Source organism: Stegastes partitus, unplaced genomic scaffold (genome assembly GCF_000690725.1).
Source record: "Stegastes partitus isolate 25-593 unplaced genomic scaffold, Stegastes_partitus-1.0.2 Scaffold112, whole genome shotgun sequence".
NCBI classification, from domain to species: domain Eukaryota; kingdom Metazoa; phylum Chordata; class Actinopteri; family Pomacentridae; genus Stegastes; species Stegastes partitus.
Genome location: NW_007577843.1, coordinates 774,772 through 800,917, shown reverse-complemented (window position 1 = coordinate 800,917; position 26,146 = coordinate 774,772). Strand labels below are relative to the sequence as shown.

The window sequence follows — 26,146 nt, the reverse complement described above, 5'->3', positions numbered from 1 at the left end:
AATTTTGACCAAATGACAGAATAAGGTAAGATAAACAATTATACACAGCACAATGCGTAGTGAAATGTGCTTCGTACCTGCATCCAGATGCAACAAGAAATAAAATACAAAAAAAATTTAAAACAAAATAAAAGAAGCTACTTAACGTGTTCAAGAAATATATATATGTACATAGATAAATAAAATAAAATCTAATCACATAAAGCAAATGGAACATAATAGAATAGAATACAATATTTTCTATATAATATGACAGATAATATGACAAAAAGAAAGAAGAAATGTAATAGAGGAAAAAATAAATTAAAATATAAAATTAATAAAATATCAATAATTAGACGTAAAATTATTTGGAGAAGCTTCCAGTTTTTTTCTTCTTTCAAACTAATACAAAAAGATTCAAATTTTAGTTAGTTGTGACAAGTGAAAATGTTATAAAAGATTACGGCCAAGGAAAATATCGCAACAATCTAATGAGTTAAATTGAGTAGTTAATTTTCTGTAAAGAATGTTTTATCATCCTGCCCCCAAAAATTGGATAACAGCACAATGAAAGAGAATGAATTACGACATTTAGCCCGAGTTTTCCGGTAGCACCTGAACGCGGCTTTTTGCTCCTCCCACATTCGCTGAGAACCGCTATCTGTCAGAGAAAAACATCCCGAGAAGGAATCCGCTACACGGACACATCGTGAGTCCTCCACGGTCTAATAAACGTTCACGGTCGGAGTCTGGAGCTTCTCTGGAGAATCGGAGCGAACATGTCCCGAGAGAGGTAACCTTTTCCCGGACTGCCGCTTCCTCCTCTGCCGGCTGAAGGACGGAGCAGGACGGACAGACGCAGATGGAGAGGCCGGGCAGGCTGCTGCTGCTGTCCGAGCTCCGCGTCAGAAATACGGCGTACGATGTGAGCCTGAGCCGGTCCCTGCTCACCTGGAAGAGACGCGTCTCCAGCCCGGTGTACCACCCGTTCAGACCCAGTAAGATATCTTGTGTGTGTGTCCGTGTCTGTGTACCTCTGCCTCTGTCGGCCTCCAAGGCATTGTAACATCCTGTGTGATCAACAAAGGACAGCGGGGACACGGAGGGACGTGTTGGGGGACACACACAGTGTTTGGACGTGGAGGCAACACAAAATTAACACACAGGACAGGACACCGAGTGATACTGGACTGGAGCAACAAATGAGACATGATATATCGGCTTACATAACACAACATCCAGTGTGACACACAATATGTGGAGGTCACAGTGAGGCTGCAGGAGGATGAACCATCCAAATAAACATCACACGTTTTCTATTCTAGACACACAGACAACATGTGGTTGAAGGACTAAACAGTAGAGTGTGGTTCTCACAGCAGGCCTGGATTCAGTGACTTAGTTGCATATTTACACAACCATCTATTTGTTGTGCTGTTCATTTAGATCTAAGCCCAATATTCACTCTTTTTTGTCTCCTGAGGGAAATATCTGGCTTTTAGCTGCTAAATTCTCTTCTGTGTTCACCTTCTTTTTAGAACACCACAACAAAGAAATTAAGTTGTCGGTAAAGTGGCAGCCGGTCCGCTAAACAATGAGCTCAAACTCACAGTGAAGCTGCTTAAAGTCGTGCTTATCTGCAGCCGTTCTGAGTTTTTAACAGTATCTTCACCTGATGGCCTTCGTTTCACTGTCTGTGTTTCCAAACTAGCCAGTCTGTGGGTCACACAGAGGTACACCCCTGTCCATGGACTCACTGAACGGATCAGAATCAGGACAAGACTGTGTAGTTTGGCAACAGACACCCATAGCAGAGTGGAGCAGACACAAGTGGACAAGGATGTCAGCAAAACAGCAGCGAAGACGTTTACACTGAGTTAGAATGAAACATGAATACAAGACTTAGCTGTTAAAGTTCTTGTTGTTTTTGAGTTATTGCACACTGGACTGCACTTTTACTTTTCCAGTGTGGTTTGGTAGATCACTCATAGTCTATTTATAAATGCCAGGAGGACCAAGAGTTTCAGTGGGAGGGACTCATGTGCACCAGCCTGCTGTAATGTGGCACTAACATAAAACATAGAAGCTCAGATTTACAACAAACACACACAGGGAGTGTGACTTGACCCTTAGCTGAGGATGGGATTACTCCACTACATCTTTACATAGCAGTTAGCTGTTTGCTCCATGGTAATGCTACATTTATGTTCAAAATCTGACACATTGCATAGACTAGCATAAAATCCCCAAAACAGAAAGACAGTTTTTTGGGTTTTTTTGCATTTCAACATTTGGCTTGAACAGTGTACAGTGTCAGTGCTGTGTCTACAGCTTGCTGCTCGCACGTACCCAAATCATCTGTTAATGCAGGTGTGAGAGCTATTTTGAGGTACATGTACTGTGCTTGTACTAGTTTATAACGCCCACACTGCTACTTTTTAAACGAAATGCTGCACTACAATCAAACAGTTTAGGTGTTTCCCCCAATATATTAAATGCAGGATAGAAAACTGTCCCTTCGTTTGTCAGAACTGATCAGATGCATTATCAGGTTTCAACATGAGGAAATACATTTTATTTCCTTTGTGTTACTCACAACTTTCTATTCGAGTCCCATCATCACATGCTGCACATGTTGAAATCAGTGTGTTGCTGCTGTTGCTGAACAACACGTCTGACCAGAAGTTTACTGGATAACCTGATTTTCATACGCTCACTTTCCACATAAAAACAGAGTCCGTCATTAATTTATGACTAACCTGTTTGCTTCATCAACCATCCGGATCATCAGTGTATTGTTAGTCACCATGCAGACACACTTGCAGGTGACTGTTTAACAACCTTGCATACATTGGAGCTACTCCATGATGATATAATGACCTCTTTGGTTCCACACCATTCTACCTATGAAAGAACAGCCAGATTAACTTGGTACTCTTTACATACAAACATGCTGCACATTGGTATAGATTCAGTGTGACTTATACTGATAGAGGATTTCATCATCTGATTAAACATCTATATACAGTATCTGCTTAGAAATCATAGAAACCAAGATCCATACATCTCCTTGCAACAGAACCAGCCTGAGAATCATCGCAATTTTGAGTTTTGCAAAGCATTAAATAATCAAGTGATAGTTGTCTATACATCCGTTGGTACGTGTCCAAAATTCCTATTAGCTAGAATGTAATCACATATAAGAAGTGGGGCTGAAGTTGCTTTGTTAGTAAGCAGCTGTAGATGTAGTTGTGTTGACTGTTGAAAACCCCTGTTTGATGTTGATCAGCTTCGTGGCTTTGAAGTGGGACCTTCAGAGTCTGGATGGAGTACTTTGTGAAGAATAAGGTGCAGAGTACAGCGAACTGTAGTTTTTATTTCAGTGTGCAGATGCCAGATGCAGACATCCACGTCTTTAACAATAAGTGAGTTGAGCTGCAAGTCTGCTCATGGAATAGTCCCTTCACCTGTAGGCGTGTTCTCAGTCAGAAAGTTGAGCTGCGTTCAAGAAATGCAAACCAACCATTTGAATATTCAGATTAGTAGAACAAGACGGTTGAAGCAGCCTCAGGCTTCACTGTAACCTGCCAACGGACTTATTTCATTTTTGCAAAACTACATTGGATTTTTCTTACTGAACCTTGAAAGTTGCAGTTAACTTTTCTGTGTCCACATGCCTGTAGATTTGTGGACCATCTTCAGCACATATGATTCACCTGCTGCTGTTAACATGATCCAGTCTGTTAGTGCAACAGACCTAGATGCCTAAAATAACTCTGACAGTGCTTGTTGTCAGCAGGTTAATGCCAAGTCAGCACCTGAGCTGATCACGGTCCAACCGTCTATCATCCACGTAGATTTACGTTCCCTGGTGTGTGTAAACCTGATACAGGCAGCAGTGTGTGTTTGTGCTGCAACTGTGCGTCACTTGTGCATCTTTAATGTCTGACCTGATTTCTGTGTGCTGCTGTCGCCACTGAGAGCAGCTGCTGTTGTTTCATCAACATTTACTGACAACTGTAGCGTGTGACAATAATAACAGTGAATGACAGGATCCTCGAATTTGAGGATTTGATGTTGTTCTTTATCTGATTTGATAGTTTTGTACTGTTAGTGGGACAAAACAAGACTGCTGACCATGATCTGTGGAAACAGTTTTTTTCCTGACATTGTATCGTCAAAATGACGAATCTATTATTTGATGGACATAATTTCTCGTTGCATCCCTGCAGTACACCACAGTGAACCTGCTGTTGGGAAAATGTAACTTCTGGATGACTGCAAAGCCCTGAACAGTAAAAGACCAACCTTTTCCCAGTTAGCTGGGATTACACACATTTAAAGGGTTTGAGGAGGATGGCTTCAGTGGACAACATTTTTTTCAAAATATATATAAGCTACATCATAACAAAAGAGTTTTTTTTCTCCCGCTCATAAAAATAAATATTTTCAAGTGAAAGTTTGTTTTCGCTCTTAAGAAGAATGTGGTTTATCCTGAGTTACTAAATTTCACATTCTCTTGGACAAACCCTGCTCTCTGGAGTGTTTGATAACTCTGTGGTTCTCCTGCAGGTTTTTGTATTGCTTCATTCCCTCATCGACCAGACTCAGGTAGGAGATATAGTTCCCACAATGCAGTGTGTCACCTCCACCTGCCGACCGCAGGTATAGCGATTGTGTCGCTGCTGTTAGAACATGTTTCTGTATCTGATGGATGAATTCTGAAATCTGTGTGTGTGCTCCCCAAACTGGGTTTGTTCCAAAATGCTTAAAATTTGTTTACTATTTGTAAAAAAGTGAGCAAAATCCAAATTTTCATCAAAATCTGAAAAATGGAAATAAACTGGTGACATTATCTGAACTGTAAATATAGATGATCTCATTAATGAGTCTCAACCTTTGACCAACAATCACATTTTGGAATAAACTGTGTTTTCAGAGAAGTAGAAAATGTGAGTTTTGATGGCGCGTCCATCAACAGTAGATCCAGCAGAAACATGCTGTCCTCCCTGTAGTCATGGTTCAGTGTTTGATGTGTAGTTGGGCTGAATAGTTCCAGTAACCCTGCTGGCCTTCTGTAGTTTCTTTAGTTTGTAGATAAACGTGCTGCTGCTTTTAATAAAGATATCCATCCATCCATCCATCCATCCATCCATTATCTATACATCACTTAAGCCTCACTAGGGTCGTGGAGGAGCTGGAGTCTACCCCAGCTGACTTAGGGTGAAGGCAGGGGACACCCTGGACAGGTCGCCAGTCTATCACAGGGCTACACTTAAAACCAAGCACACTCACATTCACACCTACGGACAATTTAGAATCACCAGTTAACCTCAACATGTTTTTTGGCTTTGCGGGAGGAAGCCGGAGAACCCGGAGAGAACCCACGCTGCACGGGGAGAACATACAAACTCCACGCAGAAAGATCCCGGGTGTCCTCACCAGACACGAACCGGCGACTTTCTTGCTGTGAGGCAACGATGCTAACCACCGCTCCACGTTGTAGCCCTTCATAAAAATATGCTTCATCAAATGTTTTTTTAAGGAAATAGTGTATCCTCTTCTTTCCTTTTCCTTTTGTTTCAAAGAGCAACATGCTCAGATGGATAGTATGTGAGCCCTTTGGAATGACCTGATTTTTATTCTAATCAATTGTACATGAATGTGATCTTATTTTCATCTAAGTCACACATATGGACAATCACAATATATTTAAGATAATAACACACAAGCAATTCTGTTTTGTGTGTGTCTTTATTGAACATCCTGATTAACCTGATTAAGTGATAGTGGGGGAAAAAATAGGTGAACTGTTGGATTTATAAATTGATTAAACAGCCATTGGCTGCAAAACCTCCGTGTTACTTCCCCAGAGAACTGATTGTGTTCATGTATATTCTACATCTCTGTTGGGTTAGGGTCTAGTCTATGACTGGGCCACTGCAAAAATCTTTTTTTTGCTTTTAGTGAGAAGCCTTGATGTTTAGGGTCATTGTCCTGCTGCATCACCCTACAACTTCTGTAACCCTACAACTTCTACTGAGCTTTGTTCGGACAGCCACTCCAACATTGCCCTGGAAGAAACTAAAAAAGCTGAGAATTATTTTACCCTCAATGATAGTGAGCCCTTCCAGCCCAGAGGTAGCTAAGCAGTCCTAAATCATGATGCTGCCACCACTGTGCCTTACCTTTTATGTTGCCTTGTTGATGTGCAGCATAGCATGTTCTTTACAAACAGTTCAGCCTTATTTTCATCAGCTGACAAAGCATTTTTCCAGGAGTGTTGTGGACCATGAAATTACAAAGTGGACTATGATGTTTTTTTGGAAGGCAGTGACTTGCTCTGTGGTTTCCTACCATACAACACCATGACCAGACTGATATATATTTAAACTCATTGGGATTGCTAAAAAAAGAAAAAACCTTTCCAGCTTTATGCAAATCAGTAATTCTTCAAGTATGTCTTCTGAGGTCTTGTCTCAAATTGTGGCTTTTCTTTACTTTAATATAACATTAAATGAAATATATTTGAGTTTGAATTGCTAGTGAGACAAGACAAGATGTTTAAAAGACTACGGAATTTGTGGTGGTCTGTTTTTTTTAATGGTTTTATGGTTTGTAGGCTAAATGATAACGTAATAATCACTATGGAAAAAAACCACAGCCTTAAGGAAGACAATGGTGTTGCATAAAAATGCAACCAAGAGACACACCCAGAAACACAGCAAGAGTGTTAGTTTGACCTCATTTGGATATTATAAATGAAAACCGCTAATGCCTGTGTGACCAGTTGCTGTGTTGCTTCGAGGTGGAAACAGAAGAACAGAGAAGTGGTTAATGACACCATGTTACATCTCATGTTTCATAGTTTTTCCGCGGCCATCTCTGTGGAAACAGCAGCGTAATTTTACTCCTGAAAGTTGTTCTGTGCATCTGAGTTTCCTCCCCGTCCACAGGGTTGTCATTATGTAACATGTTTGTGCACAAGTTGTGAATGTACAACATAGACATAGAGTCAACCTGTAACCAAGTCTTTATTTAAATGTCACACGAGAGGCACACTCCCATCTGCTGACTTCAAAAGCTTGAGCTATAGTTAGATAATAGATTGGACATTTGGAAAAAAAAAACAAAAAAAAAACAGAAATACACTGATCATGTTCATGTATTGTTCACATTTTTTCCAGATTTATTTCTTATTTTGTAGGATTCCACTGGCTTCACTTAATTCCTTTAAATATTATGAAAGCTTGCTCTGTCACAGAGAATTTGTGAGTTTCTTTCCCGTCCATGTCCTCACTCTGGACAGTGAAAGGCAACCTGTTGTCTGATGGCATCTTCACATGTTGCAAAAATGCTCCTAAATCTGAGAGTTGACTGTTGGATTTTTGGAACTAACAAACGTTATATATATATATATATATATGTGTGTGTGTGTGTGTGTTTTATTCAGGTGTGTGTCACAGTGTGTCAGTGTCAGAGATCATCTCTGTCAGGGAGGAAGAGGAGGAAAACGGCAGCAGACGAAGAGAGGATGGCAGCTGGAAAAAGATCAAAGAGAGGGAAGAAAAGGACTACAGGCAGGCCTTCACAGGTAAACACGGCTTGATGTGTATACATGAATGTGGACGACAATGGTTTTGAGTGAGCGCAAACCAAATTTTATAAGTCTGTGTATCAACATTTGAGAACATGAAGAACAGAATCAGACCTGAGCATGAAATTTTTCTCTTTATAGTAACATGATCTAGGCAGGTGGATGCGGGTGTCCTGTTGAGGAAATGAATGAGAGAGAACAAGTCAGTTTTTTAATGTATTACTCTCTGTACAGAGCAATTGGGAACAATATGACTATTTAGTTTGTGATGCTATTTAGATGTTTTATGTTTATATACCTAATCCATCCATCCATTATCTATACACCGCTTAATCTTCACTAGGGTCGCGGGGGGCTGAAGCCTATCCCAGCTGACTTAGGGCGAAGGCAGGGGACACCCTGGACAGGTCGCCAGTCTATCGCAGGGCTACACTTAGAGACAGACAACCAAGCACACCTACGGACAATTTAGAATCACCAATTCACCTCAACATGTTTTTGGACTTGTGGGAGGAAGCTGGAGAACCCGGAGAGAACCCACGCTGCACGGGGAGAACATGCAAACTCCACACAGAGAGATCCAGGTCATCCTTACCAGGACGCGAACCGGGGATCTACCAGCTATTAGCGACAGTACTAACCCCAAAGTCGCCGTGCGCAGAACGATGTTCTTGCATTATTTTTCAGCATAGTCTCCTTTAGCTTCAATGCACTTGGACCACCAGTGGGCAAGCTTCACTATTCCTTTGTGGAAAAAAGTCACATCTTGAGCCTTCAGATTCTCCTCAACAGCATTGATGACTTTGTCATCTGTGAAAATGGCAACCATACAAGTGAGATTTCAGTTTGTGAAACAGAAGTCAGACGGTGCAGGTCGGGTCAGTAAGATTCATGAGGCAAAAGTTGGAAGCCACATTTGGCTTCTCCTGCCAGTTGTGCTGTGAGGACGGACAGCAACAGCAGCCAGCTCAAAGCTTTCCTCTACTTTTTTCTTTAATATCTTTCAACATTTGTGTTTTTGTGGACAGTGACACAAAAACAAACTTCCTAAATCTGCGCTTACTGCACAATGAAATCAATCCATTGACACACAGATGAAACGTTTTACTGTGCAGCAACTAATCAAAGCAGTTTGTGTATCAATAAATGATCATTTGTCAAATGATTGGTTTTGATCTGTGTCTTCTTCAGTGCTGTATGTGGAGAGGTGTCGGCAGCATCGCTGGCGGTGTGCTGAGGTCACCTTCACGTGTTCAGATGCTGCGCTGTGTCAACACTGGATCAGCAGCATCAGAGAGCAGCTTGCAGCTATCAGTATGATTCAACACCAACACACACTGACTTAGTAGCACACACTTTTACCAGAGACTATTTGTAACATAGTTGTTGTTTGTGTGGACAGCCAGCCGACCCAAACACCTGTTGGTCTACATCAACCCATACGGCGGGAAGCGCCAGGGAAAACGCATCTACGAGCAGAAGGTCGCCCCGCTGTTCGCCCTGGCTGGCGTCTCCACACATGTCATCGGTACATCCTGCTTCACTCACATCCCATTCTCCAACTCTGCTGTGTCACATTATATACTTGAATCACAATGTGTCTACGTACAAATTGTTATAGTGACGGAGTTTGCCAATCATGCAAGGGATCACCTAAAGATGGAGGCAGAGCTGAAGAAGTTTGATGGGTGAGTGATGAGTAGGTTAATTATTTCATCCTGTAAATACATCAGAGTACAAAATACCTGCAAGACGGCTAATGTAGGTGAACCGCCAAATAAAAACACCACCGTGAAGACATGCCAAACTGCTGCCCTGAATTTTGCTGCAGAATATTTACACGTTTGATTATTTATGATCAGTTGCAGAGTTTGTCTGTACTAATCTGTGCCCTTTAAACTTTGACCCTGACTCAGTGTGGTGTGTGTCGGAGGAGACGGCATGTTCAGTGAGATCATCCATGGGCTGATCTGGAGGACACAGATCGACAACAGCGTAGATCCAAACTGTCCAGATGAAACACTGTCTACCTGCTCGCTTCGCATTGGGATCATTCCTGCAGGTCAGAAACACTGACATACAGTCATGGAAACAATGATTAGACCACCCTTGTTTTCTTCAATTTGTTGTTCATTTTAATGCCTGGTACCATCCGCACATTATCTATACACCGCTTAATCTTCAGTAGGGTCGTAGAGGGCTGGAGCCTATCCCAGCTGACTTAGGGCGACGGCAGGGGACACCCTGGACAGGTCGTCAGTCTATCGCAGGACTACACTTAGAGACAGACAACCAAGCACACTCACATTCACACCTACGGACAATTTAGAATCACCAATTAACCAGAACCCGGAGAGAACCCGGAGAGAACCCACGCTGCACAGGGAGAACATGCAAACAGAAAGATCCCAGGTGTCCTCACAAGGACGCAAACCGGCGACCTTCTTGCTGTGAGGCGACGGTGCTAGCCACCGTTCCACCTTGCAGCCCCCTATCTGACATGCTTAAGCTTGATTGTATTGTCACGGTACATAAGAGACCATTTCATGTCATAAGCAGCACTGCACATGCAAAGGCCTAGAATGGTTTCCTGCTTACATTCAAGCCGTAGCGCAACTCAGAAGTTGTCAGCTCTCACACCATGCCTAAAACAAAAGAAATATGTGAAGCCACAAAGGCAGCCATCTTGGCACTGCTGGAAACCTTAACCCTAAAGCAAATTTGTTTGAATTTGTACAACAGGAATGGGCTGCTGTGACAGCAGAACAATGTCAGAAGCTGATGGAGAGCATGCCAAGACGCATGGCTGCAGTCATCAAAAAAATGGTTATGCAATCAAGTACTAACTTCTGTGTGTATCATGTGACTAAAACAGAAAAGAAAACATGGAATGTCTAAAAGCACTGCTTTTGGCAGTGCAATGCCATAGCTATTGATGTCAGAACTTAAGTGATTTTGGTTATTATCAAGAAAACCATGGAAAATGGCGAGATATCAGCTCTTAAACTAAACTCTTATGAGCTATTCTTGTTGTTTTCATTATATTTGTCCAAACAAATGTACCTTTAGTGGTACCAGGCATGAAATAAAGAAGAAATTGAACAAAACAGGGGTGGTCTAATAACTTTTTCCACGACTGTTATTCATAATATATAAAAATACTGCTTTTCTTCTCAGTTGTTGTTGATTCAGCTAAAATGTCAGCAGTATGTGCGTCATCCCTCAGTGTAGCAAGAATGGGTAGAGGTTGCATATGTCCTTGAGCAGGTTAAAGGAGTCAATGAGATAGATTCTATGGTTGCGGGGAGTGTTGTAGGTCCTTGAGGAGGCTCTAGGGATTGTTTACTAAAGTAACATAGCCCATAGCATTGGCTGTATCGCTATGGAGACCTGCAGTTAAGCTCTCTGGAGTCTGGAGATATTTTTTAGCCAACTTACTATGCTCTCATTTCTGTCCTTGTTAAGCTTTTGAATTGTCCTTTAACCCACATGCATGTTACCTTTTTTCAGAACAAACTCACTTGTGCATTTAACAAAGTTAAAATCTGCCATGAACCCAAAAAACATGAAAAAATGACACAGCCACCTATAAAAATTTAAAAGTCTTTCATAGTAATCAATCAGGTAATTATTATAGAATACTTTATTATATAAGAAATGCAGTTTCATTGTTTCTACACAAAAAGCAAAGCCAAAAAATGTACTTTTGTATGAAAGCCCAAACATCAGCACTTTGAAATGTTTTTTTGAGCTCCCCCTCTATGTGACAGATGAATCCAGTCAAGTTACTGTAAATAAGACGTGCTCAGTGATGAATAGACTGATACACTCCGGATTTAGAACAGAGGTTCAAGTTTTGACCTGAACAATGCAGGAGGTGAACACTGTTATGATTTTATTAGACAGATGACAGCCAATCAGAGATCAGGAGTCTTTGTCATTATAACATAAACGCAGGTACTGACTGTGACCTTGTTTCTTAGTTCGCTTTGTTTGTCCTTTTTGTTTTCTGTTGTTCTGCTTAAGCGCTTTATAAATACACACAGAGTCATCAGGGAGACATTATTTCTCTGTGCAAAAGCGAACAGCACACCTGGTCCCTTAATGGCTGCTGTGATTGGTGCAGGTGTCTGTATGCATGTAATGATATTTATGTAATCAGAATGTGTGATGCTGTCAGTACCATCAATGCTCCTGTTTTCCTCACTGGAGTATTTTGCACTGCTAAACATGAAGCTATTGTCAGTTGTGTCCTGTCAGCTGTTTCCTCAGAACAATCTTTTTTTTTTAGGTTCCACAGACTGTATCTGCTTCGCCACTGTGGGCACCAATGACCCTGTGACCTCCGCACTGCACATCATAGTGGGTCAGTATGTATATGGCTTTCGTCTTCATCAGCTGTTACGTAGGGTGGGTGCTGTGGCCTTAAGATCATATGATGATCTTTTCTGGGTAGAACTACAATCCTTGCTCCGAATCACAATTCTCCCCACAGATTTAGTTAAACTTGTGACCATTTAATTAGTTGTGCATACGGCTGCCTGAATATACCTTTCACTTCAACTCAAGTCTAAAGGCCCAACACACAAATCTTTGCGTCCTGTGTGAATGTCGTGTACGAACTTAGATTTTATTCTGAAAGTTCTGACCAGAAGTGCTGATTTGTATCTCTACTGCTTCGATGCTTGTTTTAGGATGTTGGTCAACTCACAGCTTTTGTTCTGCAATACTGTCTACTGTTGCCAGGTCACTGTTGTGGTGGTCCTCTATGTCATACAGCTGCCTCTCCAGTGAGTCTGCCGTCCTACTGACAGACTCCAGCTCCATCATCTCTGACTGCAGCTGGCAACAGATGTCAGCTATCTCAGCACAGGCAGATTTTATGGCATCATTGTTCTGCTCTGTAGCCTCAATGAGTTTGGCGTAGCGGTACATGTAGCAGATCTCCTGCTAATGCAGGTTCTGGTTGGAGTGGCCCTCTAGCTCGCAGCAGATCACACAGAGAGCAGAGCAAGGACTACCACTGCCAGCTGCAGTCCAAGAGAATGGAGTTAAAGCAGGACAAGAGACTCACTGGATGTGCAGCTGATGTTGAGTGCCCAGTCCAGAGGTGGGAGACATGAGATGGGACTAGCTGGTTAGCAGCTTCTGAACTTTCAAAATGAACTACCTACATTTTAATGATGTGATCTGTCTGATTCCTCTCAATAGCAGAGCATATGCCAAATTAAGATCATCAGATCGCCCCCTCTGCTGTTAATAAATCACTCAAGCATGAGGCATGTTATACACACAGATATGTGACCTAAGTCAAAGGGAGATGTTTTTGTATTGCAGTAATTTACAAAATCCATCCATCCATTTTCTATACACCGCTTAATCCTCATTAGGGTCGCGGGGGGGCTGGAGCCTATCCCAGCCGACTTAGGGCGAAGGCAGGGGACACCCTGGACAGGTCACCAGTCTATCACAGGGCTACACTTAGAGACAGACAACCAAGCACACTCACATTCACACCACATTCTACAATTTAGAATCACCAATTAACCTCAACATGTTTTTGGACTGTGTGGGAGGAAGCCGGAGAACCCGGAGAGAACCCACGCTGCACGGGGAGAACATGCAAACTCCACGCAGAAAGATTCCGGTGCCCCCACCGGGACGCGAACCGGCAACCTTCTTGCTGCGAGGCAACAGTGCTACCAACTGCGCCACCTTGCAGCCCCATTTTACAAAATAAACTAAAAAAAAAAAAAAAAAGACAAGTACTTTGAGGTACATTTTCTGGCTGTTCTAAAGATGTAAAAATGCCAAACATTTATGGGTTTCAGGTTCTCAAAATACACAAATCTAGAAACTAGCGGTATACTTTTAATCAAGAGTGGGATGACATTGGTTTCACATTTTTTCATAATCTCTGTATGTCAGGTGTGTAATACATTGTGTAAATATATGTTCGTGATCCTACTGAGTTGGCAGGGTACATGAGTTTGTACATTCTGCTTTTTGGCATTTTGAAAATTTTTCTCCAAATGTGTTCCACCCAAGAAAGTTGCCGGTTCGCGTCCCGGTGGGGGCACCGGAATCTTTCTGCGTGGAGTTTACATGTTCTCCCCGTGCAGCGTGGGTTCTCTCCGGGTTCTCCGGCTTCCTCCCACACAGTCCAAAAACATGTTGAGGTTAATTGGTGATTCTAAATTGTCCGTAGGTGTGAATGTGAGTGTGCTTGGTTGTCTGTCAATAAGTGTAGCCCTGTGATAGACTGGCGACCTGTCCAGGGTGTCCCCTGCCTTCGCCCTAAGTTGGCTGGGATAGGCTCCAGCCCCCCCGCGACCCTAGTGAGGATTAAGCGATGTATAGATAATGGATGGATGGATGTGTTCCACCCATTTAGGATCCAAGTGATCTGCTGTGTCAAATCGAGTGCAAATCGAACAGTTGTCGATCCTCCTATACAAACGGCACACTTATTTAAAATCCAGAACTTTTCTTTTTTGGAAAATGGGCTTATTTGATGGACTGATCCCACCCAAAGTACAAACGTGTTAAACCACCGGTCTCAACCACCTTGAGTCAGTGGTGATTGGTTCACGGTAGGTCTATACCTGCTGTCTTGTTTTTATTTGTGTTAGTTTGTAAACAACGATTTCAGTCAAACACATGATTACAGGTTAGTATGTTATTCATGTGTGTTCATGTGTGTGTTCAGGTGACTCTCAGCCAATGGACGTGTGCTCGGTTCATCACAACAACACGTTCCTGCGATACTCTGTCTCTCTGCTGGGATATGGTTTCTATGGTGATGTGCTAACTGACAGCGAGAGGAAGAGATGGATGGGACCAGCCAGATACGACTTGTCTGGTAAAGTACCACACATAGTCAAGTGACCATGAGTAATCTTACACCAACCCCAAATTAATGATTGTTATGTGTCATCTGGTGTTATGTCATTGTTTTGAACCCTGCAGGTCTGAAAATGTTCCTGACTCATCATTGCTATGAAGGAACAGTGTCCTACCTGCCGGCCAGGGGCATCATAGGAACGCCGCGAGATGCAGCCAGGTGTCAATCCGGGTAAGAGAAATGTGAAAATGAGACTTTTGATTCCTTCCCACCGTTGCCAACCACTTGCTCAAAGGAAGTCCAAAGGTTACTTTGGATTGTGGGGTTCTCTGTTTAAATTTGTAAGGTCTGTACTTCACTGTGTTAAGCGCTGTGTGATAACGTGTTGTAAACTGCGCTATACAAATAAAATTAAATTGAATTGAATTGAAGTTGATTTACAGTTCAGTTTGGCACCTAAAAGTAAGGTTAGTTTAGGTACACAAATGTTTTGGTTTAGTAACCAAAACGGTTTGGTTCAGTTGAACTGCTTAGTTTAATAAAGTAATTGTTCATTTTGTATGATTAAACTCAAACAGTTTGTCTCAATTTGCCTAACTTAGTTTGTACTCCAAATTCACCTAAGGTTAAAGGTTCTGGGTACAGCTTTTCAAAATCACTTATTATTGTTGGAGCACCATGTTAGCCTGTTTGTTTTTTAGGGTTGGACTGCATTTTCGCTTTTCCACTGCAGTGTGGGAGGCCGCTGTTGGTCTGATTATAAGCACAGGCGGAGTCAACAGTTCCAGCAGAAGAGACTCACATGAACTAACATACACTAGCTTGCACTGACATGTACAAGCAGCCAACCGGCTGACAAAATATAGAGCAGAGAAACAGAGATTACAACACACACACAGACAGAGAGTGACTTCATTCTCTGCTATGAATGTCATTGCTCCACTATATCTTTACCGAACAGATGGTCGTTTGCTGCTATATTTATGCTCATAATCTTAAGTATTGCACCTGTAACTAATAATTTGTATGCGCAACAGTGCATACCATAGCTAAAATGTTCTGGTTATGTAATTCAATTATTTTTCATTATTTTAAAAATAACATTGGTGTGTCTGTAAATCCCTAGCTGTGTGGTTTGTCAGCATAACGGGCGGCTACATTCAGAGAGAGCTGAGAGGTACGAGATGGATGACACATCAGACTGCGGTGAGTCCAACGAGCTCTTGAAGACTGTCCAATCACTGAATTGTACTATGGCTAGTATCCTGTTGTATCTTCATATATATATATATATATATATATATATGTCACACAAAATTATTTATACTGGATTTATGAACAAAAGTGTCACGTGAAATTGTAGTCTTGTACACAAAAAACTAAAATATGCATTGTCAAAATAAGAAGACCTACCATGCACATAATACCTTCTTAAAGTTAGCAGAACAATATCCATTCATGCATGACTGCTGGAGTTCTCAATCATATCCCATCATCGTTATCAGCTGATGGGGTTTGTCAGGTTTGCGTGGAATAGCAGGTGTATCAATTTATTTCTGAGCACTTACACATCTTTTTGGCCATGTTGACTTAAAGCTGCTTGACCTTGGAAACAGACAGACAGCGCAATCTCCCTTCTTGATGAAGTCAGTAGCTGTTCTGGAGATTCAGTCCCATTTCCAAGGTCACAATAGGCATTCAGTCTCAGTGCTTTGAAGTTATTGAGTATGTTATCCTGGTATCTGATTGTACATGGGCTTTGGTATCCATGCTTTGCTAGATGTGACTGAATGCATTTATTGTTGATTTTATTCAATCAGTCTTTACTGATGAAGGCCAAACTTTTGCAAATGTCCACACAAAGGAGAGACAAAGGTTTGGCAGCAGCAACAAGGAAAGTAAAATTTTTCTCTTTGGGGGTGTTTTTGTTCCAGAGAGTGATGGCGAGTGGAGGACGATCCGAGGGAAGTTTCTCGCGATCAATGCTGCCAGTATGAGCTGTGCTTGTCCTCGCAGCCCTAAAGGCCTCTCACCTGCTGCTCACCTGGCCGATGGCACCACTGACCTCATCCTGGTCCGAAAATGTTCCCGCTTTGACTTCCTCAGACACCTCCTCCGACACACCAGCAAGGATGATCAGGTATGATCCTATGCTGCATAAGAAATCCATATTCTAATTTATAATCCCTGCACACAATAGTGGGATGTCAACAAAAGACTGAATCTTGCACTATGGTCTCTTTCCTCTTTTGTTCACTTCATCAGTTTGACCTGACTTTTGTTGAGGTCCACCGGGTGCGGCGTTTCCGCTTTACGCCCCGTCACTGCCAGAGTGACTCGGAGCTCGAGTTGGACCTGCAGGAGAATGGCAAACACCAGATCTTCAGCCAGATCTGCCGAGACCACCCGGCTTGTGGCTGTGCGCCTGCCTACAGCAGCTGGAACTGCGATGGCGAGATTTTGACCCACACGGCCATTGACGTCAGGTACCACAACACTATGGGAGTTTCTGTTTTACACATATTTAAAATCAGGTTAAGTTTCTTATTAAAAACACCTTCTCCATTGTTTTTTTTTAGAGCGCACTGCCAGTTGATCAAGCTGTTTGCACGAGGAATCGAAGAGCCGCCAGTGTTTGAAGATCTCACTAACCCCTGTGCGATATAAGCCGGTGTCCCCCATTATTCTCTGCCCGACACTGGAGCTGTGTCTTTGTTGCCGGCTACTGCCTACGTTGCTGCTGCCGCCACCATCATGTGACGTTCATCACATTTTACACTTGGAGATGCGACAGGATTTGCTGACTCAGCAATTAGTCATGCTGTTACTCAACAAATGTCAGCAGCACAGATGGAAACAAAACTTTATCCTCTGGGTCAAAATGATTTCCTAATCTGTAGTTTTCTGACAGCTTAACATGTATTCCCTGGAAACTAGGAAACCACTGTAAATCAGGAAATTGTAGACCCAAAGAATGAAGCTTCACCCTCAGATTTTGAAATCGTTTGGAGTGTCTCTATTGGTGTTTGTTTGGAATGGTTGCCGGGTGTCTGGTACCTGCTTTATATTTCATACATAATTCCAGGTCTGCAGCAGAGACAAGCCCTGTTTGACAGTATTTTATATACCAAAGGTCAGAGCAACATGGACTTCTGCATGTCTGTGTTGCTCAAAAAGTGATCACTGCCTACAGAATGGCCTGTAGACTACAAGTCCAGTTTCAATCTCAAGTCCAGCATCTCTCTTAAATCAGATTTGTTTCTTGCCACTCTCTGCAATTCGTCTTGAGGTCATTTTGATTTCTCTCAGTCAATCCTGTTGTGATTCAGACTTGCTAAGATCTGACCATGTTTCCGTTTGGGGAGTATTTGACCTGAACTTGTCATTGATTCAGACTTGCTTCCATCTAATTTCTCTTTTTAGGTGGACTTGTGGTGACAGGGATGTGCCTCAGTTGGACTCTGACTTGTCTTAGCATTGTTAGTGTTTAGACAGGAGGGGAGAGATGCAAAGCCTAAATGCTTGTTCCAGAAGTCCATATCCAATCGCTCAGTTTCATATGTTTCTGGACTTGTCCAAGTTTAACAGGTGAAATGACTCGGCCCTAACATGTATCAGTCTTGTCTCAGTGTATTTATGTGGACTTGTAGAGAGTCTCGTAGTCTCTAAGGATCCTGCAGTTGCACTTGTCTCGACCTTGTTGGAGGAGTTCTCTTGATGTAAATTTGTTTTGACGTTACCAACCAACTTGACCTGTTGCTATCTTTTATCTTTACCAATGCCAGATCTTTTTTAGTTGTCTAAAAGGCTGCTGTCAGTCCTATGTATTATCTGTAACTTTATTTTTCCACCTTCTTTACGACATGGACAAGTTTTCTCCAATATCTCAGTTTTGTGATTGTCTACGATTTGGACTTTTCCTGGTCTTGCTGAGGTTTTGACTTTGACTTATCTGGTTCTTGGTTACTGTACCTGTAACCTGGCCCTGATTTAGACACAAAACAGAAACTGCTTTGACTTGGACTTAGTCTTAACCTTGATTGTTGATTAATGGCAAGTTTCAGTGTGACTTCAATATTTTTTTTCTGTTGTGTCAGACTTGTGTCTGCCTCCTGAATATGTTGACTTGGATTTAGCTTGGATTCTACTTAAGCAGCAGCTGTGCAGAGTAGAATAGACAGAGAGCTTCTGTATTTATTTAGCATATTTGTGGGTTAGAAAGTCTTGCATAAACGTTGGCTTATTTGCATTTTTTATATAGTTTAACAAATATACTAGACTTGGAATTAGCTGTTACATGTACGAGGGATGCCAGACACCTGCCAGTCATTCCAAGGGTCATGTGATTATAAGGAGTCAGAGGTGGTCAGTACTTACAGAGAAGAATGATGCTGACAAGTTTATTTTCCACTGTTGACCTTTTCTTGAACAATCACTGTCCTTGTTCTTCTGCTTGCAAAGATTTCTGTCCCTCAAACCGATTCATTCGTTTTCTCCAGTCCTCAGTTACCGTTGTTTCTCAGGAAGACTTGAGCCCAATCATATCTTTGAAGCTGTGTTCTTACACATTTGAATTCAACGATATTCAGAAAAAAAAGACATCTACAATTTTTATTTTAATCAAGAACATTTTGTGATTGTCAGGGTGGTCATGATGCACATGTCCATGTTTTTAATCTTCCATATCTGCTCAATATGCAGAAGCACTCAGTCTGAGCAAAGATAAAACAGAATGGAAAACATCTGACGAATTACTGCTTTAATACACCAACTGTTCTGTCTTCAAAATGTGCTGAAGCTCTCGCTGTATCTTCAATTTACTCTCAGTATAAAAGGATGTTCTCATCTATCTAATTCTAACTTAGTCTCATAAAACCTCAAAATAATCATCTGAAACTTCCATAATTTAAAATAAGATTTTCCAGCAACACAAATATATTTTTGTAGACAAAAGCATTCTTAATTTAATTTATTCCATCTTTTAAAGTTGTTGCAAGATACATTACTTGGCCAAAAGTATGTGGACAGCTGAACATTGCAGCCATATTTCATCAGTGAACTGCTTATTCCACAAACTTGCAGGGATGTGCTCCCATTCAGCCACAAGAGCGTTAGTTTAATGCAACAGTGATGGCGGGTGATAAAGTCAGGCTCTTTGTTGGTATTTAAGTTCATCCCAAACATGATAAGATCCGTGCAGGCCAGTCAAGTTGTTCCACACCAAACTGAGACAACCATTTCATGTGCATCTGACTTTACACACAGAGAGATGTTGAAAATGGAGAGGGACAAAACTAATCTCAAACAGTTCAAACTGTTTGAATGGTTAATTCCTTATTTGTCTGTACATGCTAGTGGCTTGGCTCTACGGTCAGCATCGATGATCCTAATGTTCTGGGCGTAACTGCCTCGGTAGAAATTCCACTCCATAAGTGCTAATATGTCAGCTTCAATTAACTCCTGAACTGGTTGGGTCACAGGTTGTACCCACCAGAAGTCTAATACCAAACTATGTCCTGTACCAAACAGTGTTGGTTAAATTTGAGTGGCTCAAACTGTTTGAACTGTTACAACACCATTCGTTATAGTGCTAGCAAAGTGGCTGTAGTTACATAACTGATGGTTAGTCTTGAATAAAGTTGGGCCTCAAAAAATCTTTCAAAGAATGCAATCTGATCTGAATTGCTCAACTCCATAGACACGTTCAACATTCTGCAGAATGTTTTGGGGGGATCAATAAGGATCAGTAAGGATGTGAATAGGGCTGTCTACAAACTTTTGGCTGGCTGTGTTTTTCCACAGATACTTTATTTTCTTAGCTTAGCCAAAAAAAAAAAAGTTTGTGTACAAGTGAATTCATCTCACTGTGAGTGTTGCCAGTTTGTAAAACAGTATTGTGTTTAAAGAAACTTCTCTGTAAAGTCCAGTGTTGATATTCAACCATCTGCTAATACAGACACATTTTTTATTTTTGAAAACCTTCTTAGTGGACTACTCTGAGCATATTGTAGCCTGATGTTAATGGTCTCTGTAGCTGCTGCTCAATGTGCCCTGGGGGTTCATTTTTGCAGAAAATACAATCTATATGTAGCAGTATCCCTTTTGTGTGATTTTTTTCCCCAAGGTCTTTCTATGCATATCTGTTCATAATATCATGGAATGACAAGATCGCCTTTCTTCTCTGCCGAGAATCAGTTCTTTAAATGAAAACTCATTCTAACTTTGACAGAAGGTTGAGCATCAGCACTGGACTGTCAGACTGTAATAGATACTGTTTTTTGTTTGTTGACCAGCAGTCCTGTTTACTTTCTGTAGACATTAAACTGGACTCAAATTGATGGAGAAGGGAACCAGTAGCAGCTCACGGTGTTCCAAAACACCAATCAGTCAGCTTTCAGCTTTATCCTGATCTTTATCCGACCAAATACAAGCCAGGGTTTTCTGATGTAGCTGTTTATTTTTCTGTCTGATACTGTGATGGTTGTAGCTCAGTCAAGAAGTTTTCACAGGTTTAGAATTTTAAACCTTATCCAAAGCAGGTCACTGAAAGTTGCCCAAGGATAATTAAAGATCCAAAATCCTTTTTATAGTGACTGTAATATGACCCTGGCACAAGGTCACAGGTTGAGCCTCTGGTGCTTGGGACCAGGTGGACCTGTGAAGAGCTGTAGCTGAGCCTCATGTTGTCTCATGTTGGTTTATCTCCTAAAGCTGTATTCATGTACAATCAGAATCTGCTGTAAACCCTCAAACAACAAACCAAATGTGCGCACAGAGGTCGACTGATGACAGATGACTGAAGTGGATTTTTAATTAGGAGAGAATGACAAATTTTCATTGACATTCGGCTGTGTTTGTGCTTTGCCACTATCACAGATGCAAATAGTTTTGTATGTTTTGTGAAATAGTCAGTGCTGATTTAATATTGGAAATACTGAGCTACTATACCTGGTGAGCTAACCACTGAAATGTTGAAGAGGCTAGAAATTGCAAGCTCAGCTCCTGACTAATGCCATAGCTTAACTATCCAGCCAAACCAGCTAGCTGCCAAGTTCGTAACTAGATAATGTTGCAGTCATGCAGACAAAAGAAGGGCGAAACTTACCATAAAGTGCTGTTACTCAGAGTTTAATGAGGAAGTGACCATCTATCTGGCGAGCTAACAGCTGACACAGCTAGGGTACTCAGTAGTCAACCACAACCACAGCAGCTTTTTATTTCTTTGTACAGTGCTTTTTATTCCCTGATATTACTGGCATTTTAGTGCCATAAGCGGTCTTTTAACTGCCCCTTCACCGACGCACAAAAGTTCAAGCTGCTCTAAAACGTCCCATACATGCTGGCAGTGCAAAACGACTGATTGTCATGTTAGCAATTGACCTGAATTCAGATAGTTTCTCCGAAAATATAATTGTACCATGGAACTCGCTCCATAACTGTCTCTAAAGCATGTTTCTGTTATAAGGATTTTCATTCTTCAACAGAGGAGGTCATAAACTGGATGGTGACCACCATTAAGATACACTGAAGATGTCAGAATGACTTGCTGTTGGTCAGTGGTTTAAATTGCCAGGTAAAAGCTCATCAAAATTGATTTAGGCTTGACAATTATCGCAGACTTGTCTATGATGTTTCTGTGTTTCTAATCCAGATGTCACCAGGCCATATGTACCAGCAGCTAACTGGTTTGTGTCGCCAGTCTGAGTTGATCCCAAGTCAGAAATATCAGGAATCACCATGTGGTGCTATGATATTTAAAAATAAAAATAAAAAACTACACATGTATCTCAAAACTAGCAGCAAAAAATGTGAAGTTATCTTGTTATTTGTATTCTGCCAACTTGCATTCTGTTGGTTAGCAAGCTAGCTAAGGTTTGTCACAGACCAGACAATAACACAAAGTTAACGAAGGGAACTTATTAGTGTCATGGACAGCTGACTGCAAACCAGCCCACATCATGTTTTTGGAGTTTATACTGGTAACAGAGCAGGGTTAAATAAAAGTAAATGGTGACACAGCTATTATAAAAGCTTCCTCAACTTAGGACTTCGCAGCTCTTCCTTCCCACAAAGCTCAGCACTGATCAGATATTTTCAATATGATCATGCCATCAAAAAATGCTGGCTTGACATGGATCTTTAGAGTGAAATGTGTAAAATCCTACAATATGGAATTACATATATAACCAAATCATCTCTAGTGTTGTGTAGAATGTGTAAAATGACCTGCTGCTTATTTTATTTTTGGCACTGATTATTTTTATGGTTAATTGAGTAGTTTCAAAGTTATTTTAAAAAATAAATAAATAAAAATTCATTCTCATATCTTTTTAAGTAGAGAGTGATTCTTCTCTCTTTAGTTTTTTCTGAAGGAATGATGTCTCAGCTCTGTGAAGTTAAAGAAGTTAGTGAAAGACTCTCCTGCGTACAGAAAATATAAAAAATATTTAACACTGTACTGTATTATGACTCTAAAAGCTAGTTGGCTCAAGTGAATCAGTCGACCTCTAGCTGTAACCTGAACCTACCTATTACCTTCTGCTGTAGCTGTTGCATTATCAGAAATAAAAACATTTCCAACTCTTGAGGATGATGACTGTCTTGCTTGTTGAGGGGATGTTGAAAAGGGATCCAATCCTAAGCTAAAATTGGTATCTTAGAGTTTGTGAAAAGATATATGAGCTATAATGACAGTAATCATAGTTACAAGTTTGAAAATGGTTCGCTCTTGTGTTATGCCTTCATATCTATCCTGGTCAGTTTAAAAAAAATTTTTTTTAAAGTGACCAGAGGACACCAGATGTCAATTTGGAGCCACTGCAAACATTATGACTATTTGTAACTGAGAAATTTCTGATTTTTTCATTACCAAATTTGCAAAAGCCATGTTTTCACTTTGGGACTGCAAGGTAGCTCGGTGGTTAGCACTGTTTCCTCACAGCAAGAAGGTCGCCAGCTCCCATCCCGGTGAGGACACCGGCATCTTTCTGCGTGGAGTTTGCATGTTCTCCCCATGCAGCGTGGGTTCTCTCTGGGTTCTCCGGCTTCCTCCCACAAGGTCCAAAAACATGTTGAGGTTAATTGGTGATTCTAAATTGTCCGTAGGTGTGAATGTGAGTGTGCTTGGTTGTCTGTCTCTATGTGTAGCCCTGTGATAGACTGGTGACGTGTCCAGGATGTCCCCTGCCGTCACCCTGAGTCAGCTGGGATAGGCTCCGGCCCCCCCGCGACCCTCATGAGGATTAAGAGGTGTATAGATGATGGATGGATGGTTGGATGTTTTCACTTTGTCGCGATGGGTTATTGAGTGTAGCTTAATTGTTAAACATTATGGTTTTACTGCACATTTTTAATATGCATATTAAAAAGCATGAGCGAAAACACACACAAAAACCCGAAAATATGGCAAAACTGTTTATAGACTTAGCTAAGAGAAAATATTTTGTGCATTTATAAAAATAAGATGTGAAAAAGCACAATGGGATTGAAAAGGACAGATTAGTGTTGTTTCAATTTTTCTCAAGATACATGAAGCAAGCAATGAGGTTTCTACATTGCTTTTCACAGACTGACATTTCATGGCGCTCTTTCAACCACCACTCAGTTTTTGTTATGGAACTCACTCCTCACATCTGCATGGCAGGCACTGACGGAGAGACATTCATCTCCATATTTTCACCTGTTGATAATATGTTGAAGGATAACTCATCTGATCATGTCACATTTTACACATCTCTGTGGAAGGTTGTTAAAGGTAGTTGTAAGAAAGCTTTTGGTAGATCTTGGAGGGATCTCTGTTACATGTTTTGCAGCAGTTACTTGCTTGGACACTAGGAGGTGATGTTCTGCAGTCTGAGGAAGGTTTTCACAGGTGTTATACTTTAGATGTCCCTGGAACTGAGGTCAGTACATTTGCACTGTGTATATTATTTGTAGGAATTATATTACAGTTGTGTTTAAAGGTTGGAAGTAACCTATGGCCCTTATGTTAAACAGACTGCTGATAGAGCTGCTGCTGTTTTCTTCTGTCTTGGGCTGCTCTGCCATTCAGCGTTCATCTGACAACGATTCACTCAACCTCATGGTTATAGAAACACATGACATTTGTTTTAGATGTCAAAATGACACTATTTAACTTGAAAATGTTCGATCAAATCAAATTAACATTGAGTCGACTAAAATTCAGAAAAACGTAACTGTTTACCATAATATTTACATGCTGACAGTTTGCTTGTTGACGAAAGACAAAAGCAGTTATTTCTTACAATGAAGAAGCTGAATCCAGCAAATGTTTGGTATGTCCACATACCTGCTTGGCAAGAGACTTAAAACAATTAAATTATTAAGATGGAACAATGCAATAACTGAGATGGAAAACTGAAACTGACGTTTAGTTGTGTTTTTATTTGATTTGGATTTTTATACTGCAGGCAGATTCTATGGAACTAACAATCTCATCAACACTGACAAATAATTTTTGAGGTTTGCATGGAACTGTACAGTTTTTTTTTTAGAATAGAATTTAGAAAAAGAATAAGTAGGCGTGTAGTTCAGTGTCATGACAAATAATATGAAGCATTAAATATTGTCATATTACGATAAAATCGTAATACAAGAGTGCAGTGATGATCCATAAAGATAACTCTGATGCGTTGTATATTTCTAAATATAAAAACACAGTGTGTACTTTAGTCACGTATTCAAAACTCAACAGTCAGCAACAATAACACAAAACAACAACTGAGTCAAAGACAAAGAGGAAAACCTCTTTATACAAGTCCAAGTATAAACCTCTAAATAAGACAGCGGGGTTTCACCCTCGATCTGTAGTAGCAACTGGTCAGGTTCAGAGATCTCAGCTTCCTCTGTAGGTGCTGTATGAGAAGCGACTCATCAGGAGAGGGAGGTGAAACCTCTGGTCTGGGTCACTGATGGTGAACACAACCTGGAAACACATACACACAAAGAGAGAAGGGGGGGGGGGGCTTATCACAAGGATGTGCTTTTAATTTTTATTATGGAAACAAATCTGCAATGCAAACCTGAGCTTGTGTTGTCTACGCTAACAACAACATTGATATTCTTCCAACTTAAACAATCTTAAGTGCTCATCTTGATGTTAGTTTGTTTTGTCCAATTTGACGACACCTTGTGGTGATCGACTGTCATATCACAAGCGTTTTCATAAACAGCAAATTATATACAATGTTGCCCATGAAGTTGGAATATTTCTTGCTTTCAGACACATTCCTCTTTTTATTTCTATTTATACACATCAGTTATCACTTCTGACCAGGTGAAATGATTACATACGGAGTGTCATTTACCAGGTGAAACTAATTCTGACTTTGGGATCTGACTGACGAATGGGAAGTCCTGCCCATTGACACAATCAACAACCTTGTGGACAGTATGTCACGATGTCGCATTGATCTGTGTCAGGGGTGGTCATACTCATTATTAGTGACTGAGTGACATTTGAAAGAATAATATTGGACATTCTAATGCATGAAATCCCCTTGAATATGTGTTTCCTGTTAAATTGGCCATGGCTGAAAAATTGAAACAAAACCCTTAATCTTTTTGTTCAATACCCCCAATTTTATTTAAGCCTGAATACACAGTTTGCAAAAGTTAGTTGTGGTTTAATTTTTACTGTGATATGTATTGTATATATATTGTGAGATCAATAAAGCTTTGAGAAAATACACACTTTTACTATC

At 40.9% G+C, this 26,146-nt stretch overlaps 2 protein-coding genes across 2 annotated transcripts in view; one reads left to right on the top strand and one right to left on the bottom strand.

Moving 5' to 3' along the window:
• The first annotated feature begins 653 nt into the window (after window positions 1-653).
• LOC103354576 (ceramide kinase-like) lies at window positions 654-23,008 on the top strand. Its single transcript, XM_008278005.1, has 13 exons — window positions 654-980; window positions 7,436-7,576; window positions 8,771-8,893; window positions 8,982-9,107; window positions 9,201-9,267; window positions 9,496-9,641; window positions 11,871-11,945; window positions 14,289-14,441; window positions 14,549-14,654; window positions 15,550-15,629; window positions 16,358-16,563; window positions 16,689-16,909; window positions 17,003-23,008. Exons 1-13 carry the CDS (start codon window positions 845-847, stop codon window positions 17,088-17,090), a joined length of 1,668 nt encoding a protein of 555 aa, XP_008276227.1. The 5' UTR covers window positions 654-844; the 3' UTR covers window positions 17,091-23,008.
• Window positions 23,009-25,049: 2,041 nt separating this feature from the next.
• Window positions 25,050-26,146, bottom strand: part of LOC103354575 (5-hydroxyisourate hydrolase-like) — a 5,599-nt gene continuing 4,502 nt past the window's right edge. The window contains exon 4 of the mRNA XM_008278004.1: window positions 25,050-25,368. Within this exon, the coding sequence (XP_008276226.1) occupies window positions 25,279-25,368 (90 nt within the window). The 3' untranslated portion in view covers window positions 25,050-25,278. The remainder of the gene's footprint in view (window positions 25,369-26,146) is intronic.

What these genes read in the sequence shown, in the direction of transcription:
- LOC103354576 (XM_008278005.1), top strand. Translation starts at nt 845, where the DNA reads ATGGAGAGGCCGGGCAGGCTGCTGCTGCTGTCCGAGCTCCGCGTCAGA. An exon ending in CTACAGGCAGGCCTTCACAG is followed by an intron (nt 7,577 to 8,770) that starts GTAAACACGGCT and finishes TGTCTTCTTCAG; the next exon opens with TGCTGTATGTGGAGAGGTGT. An exon ending in AGAGCAGCTTGCAGCTATCA is followed by an intron (nt 8,894 to 8,981) that starts GTATGATTCAAC and finishes TTGTGTGGACAG; the next exon opens with CCAGCCGACCCAAACACCTG.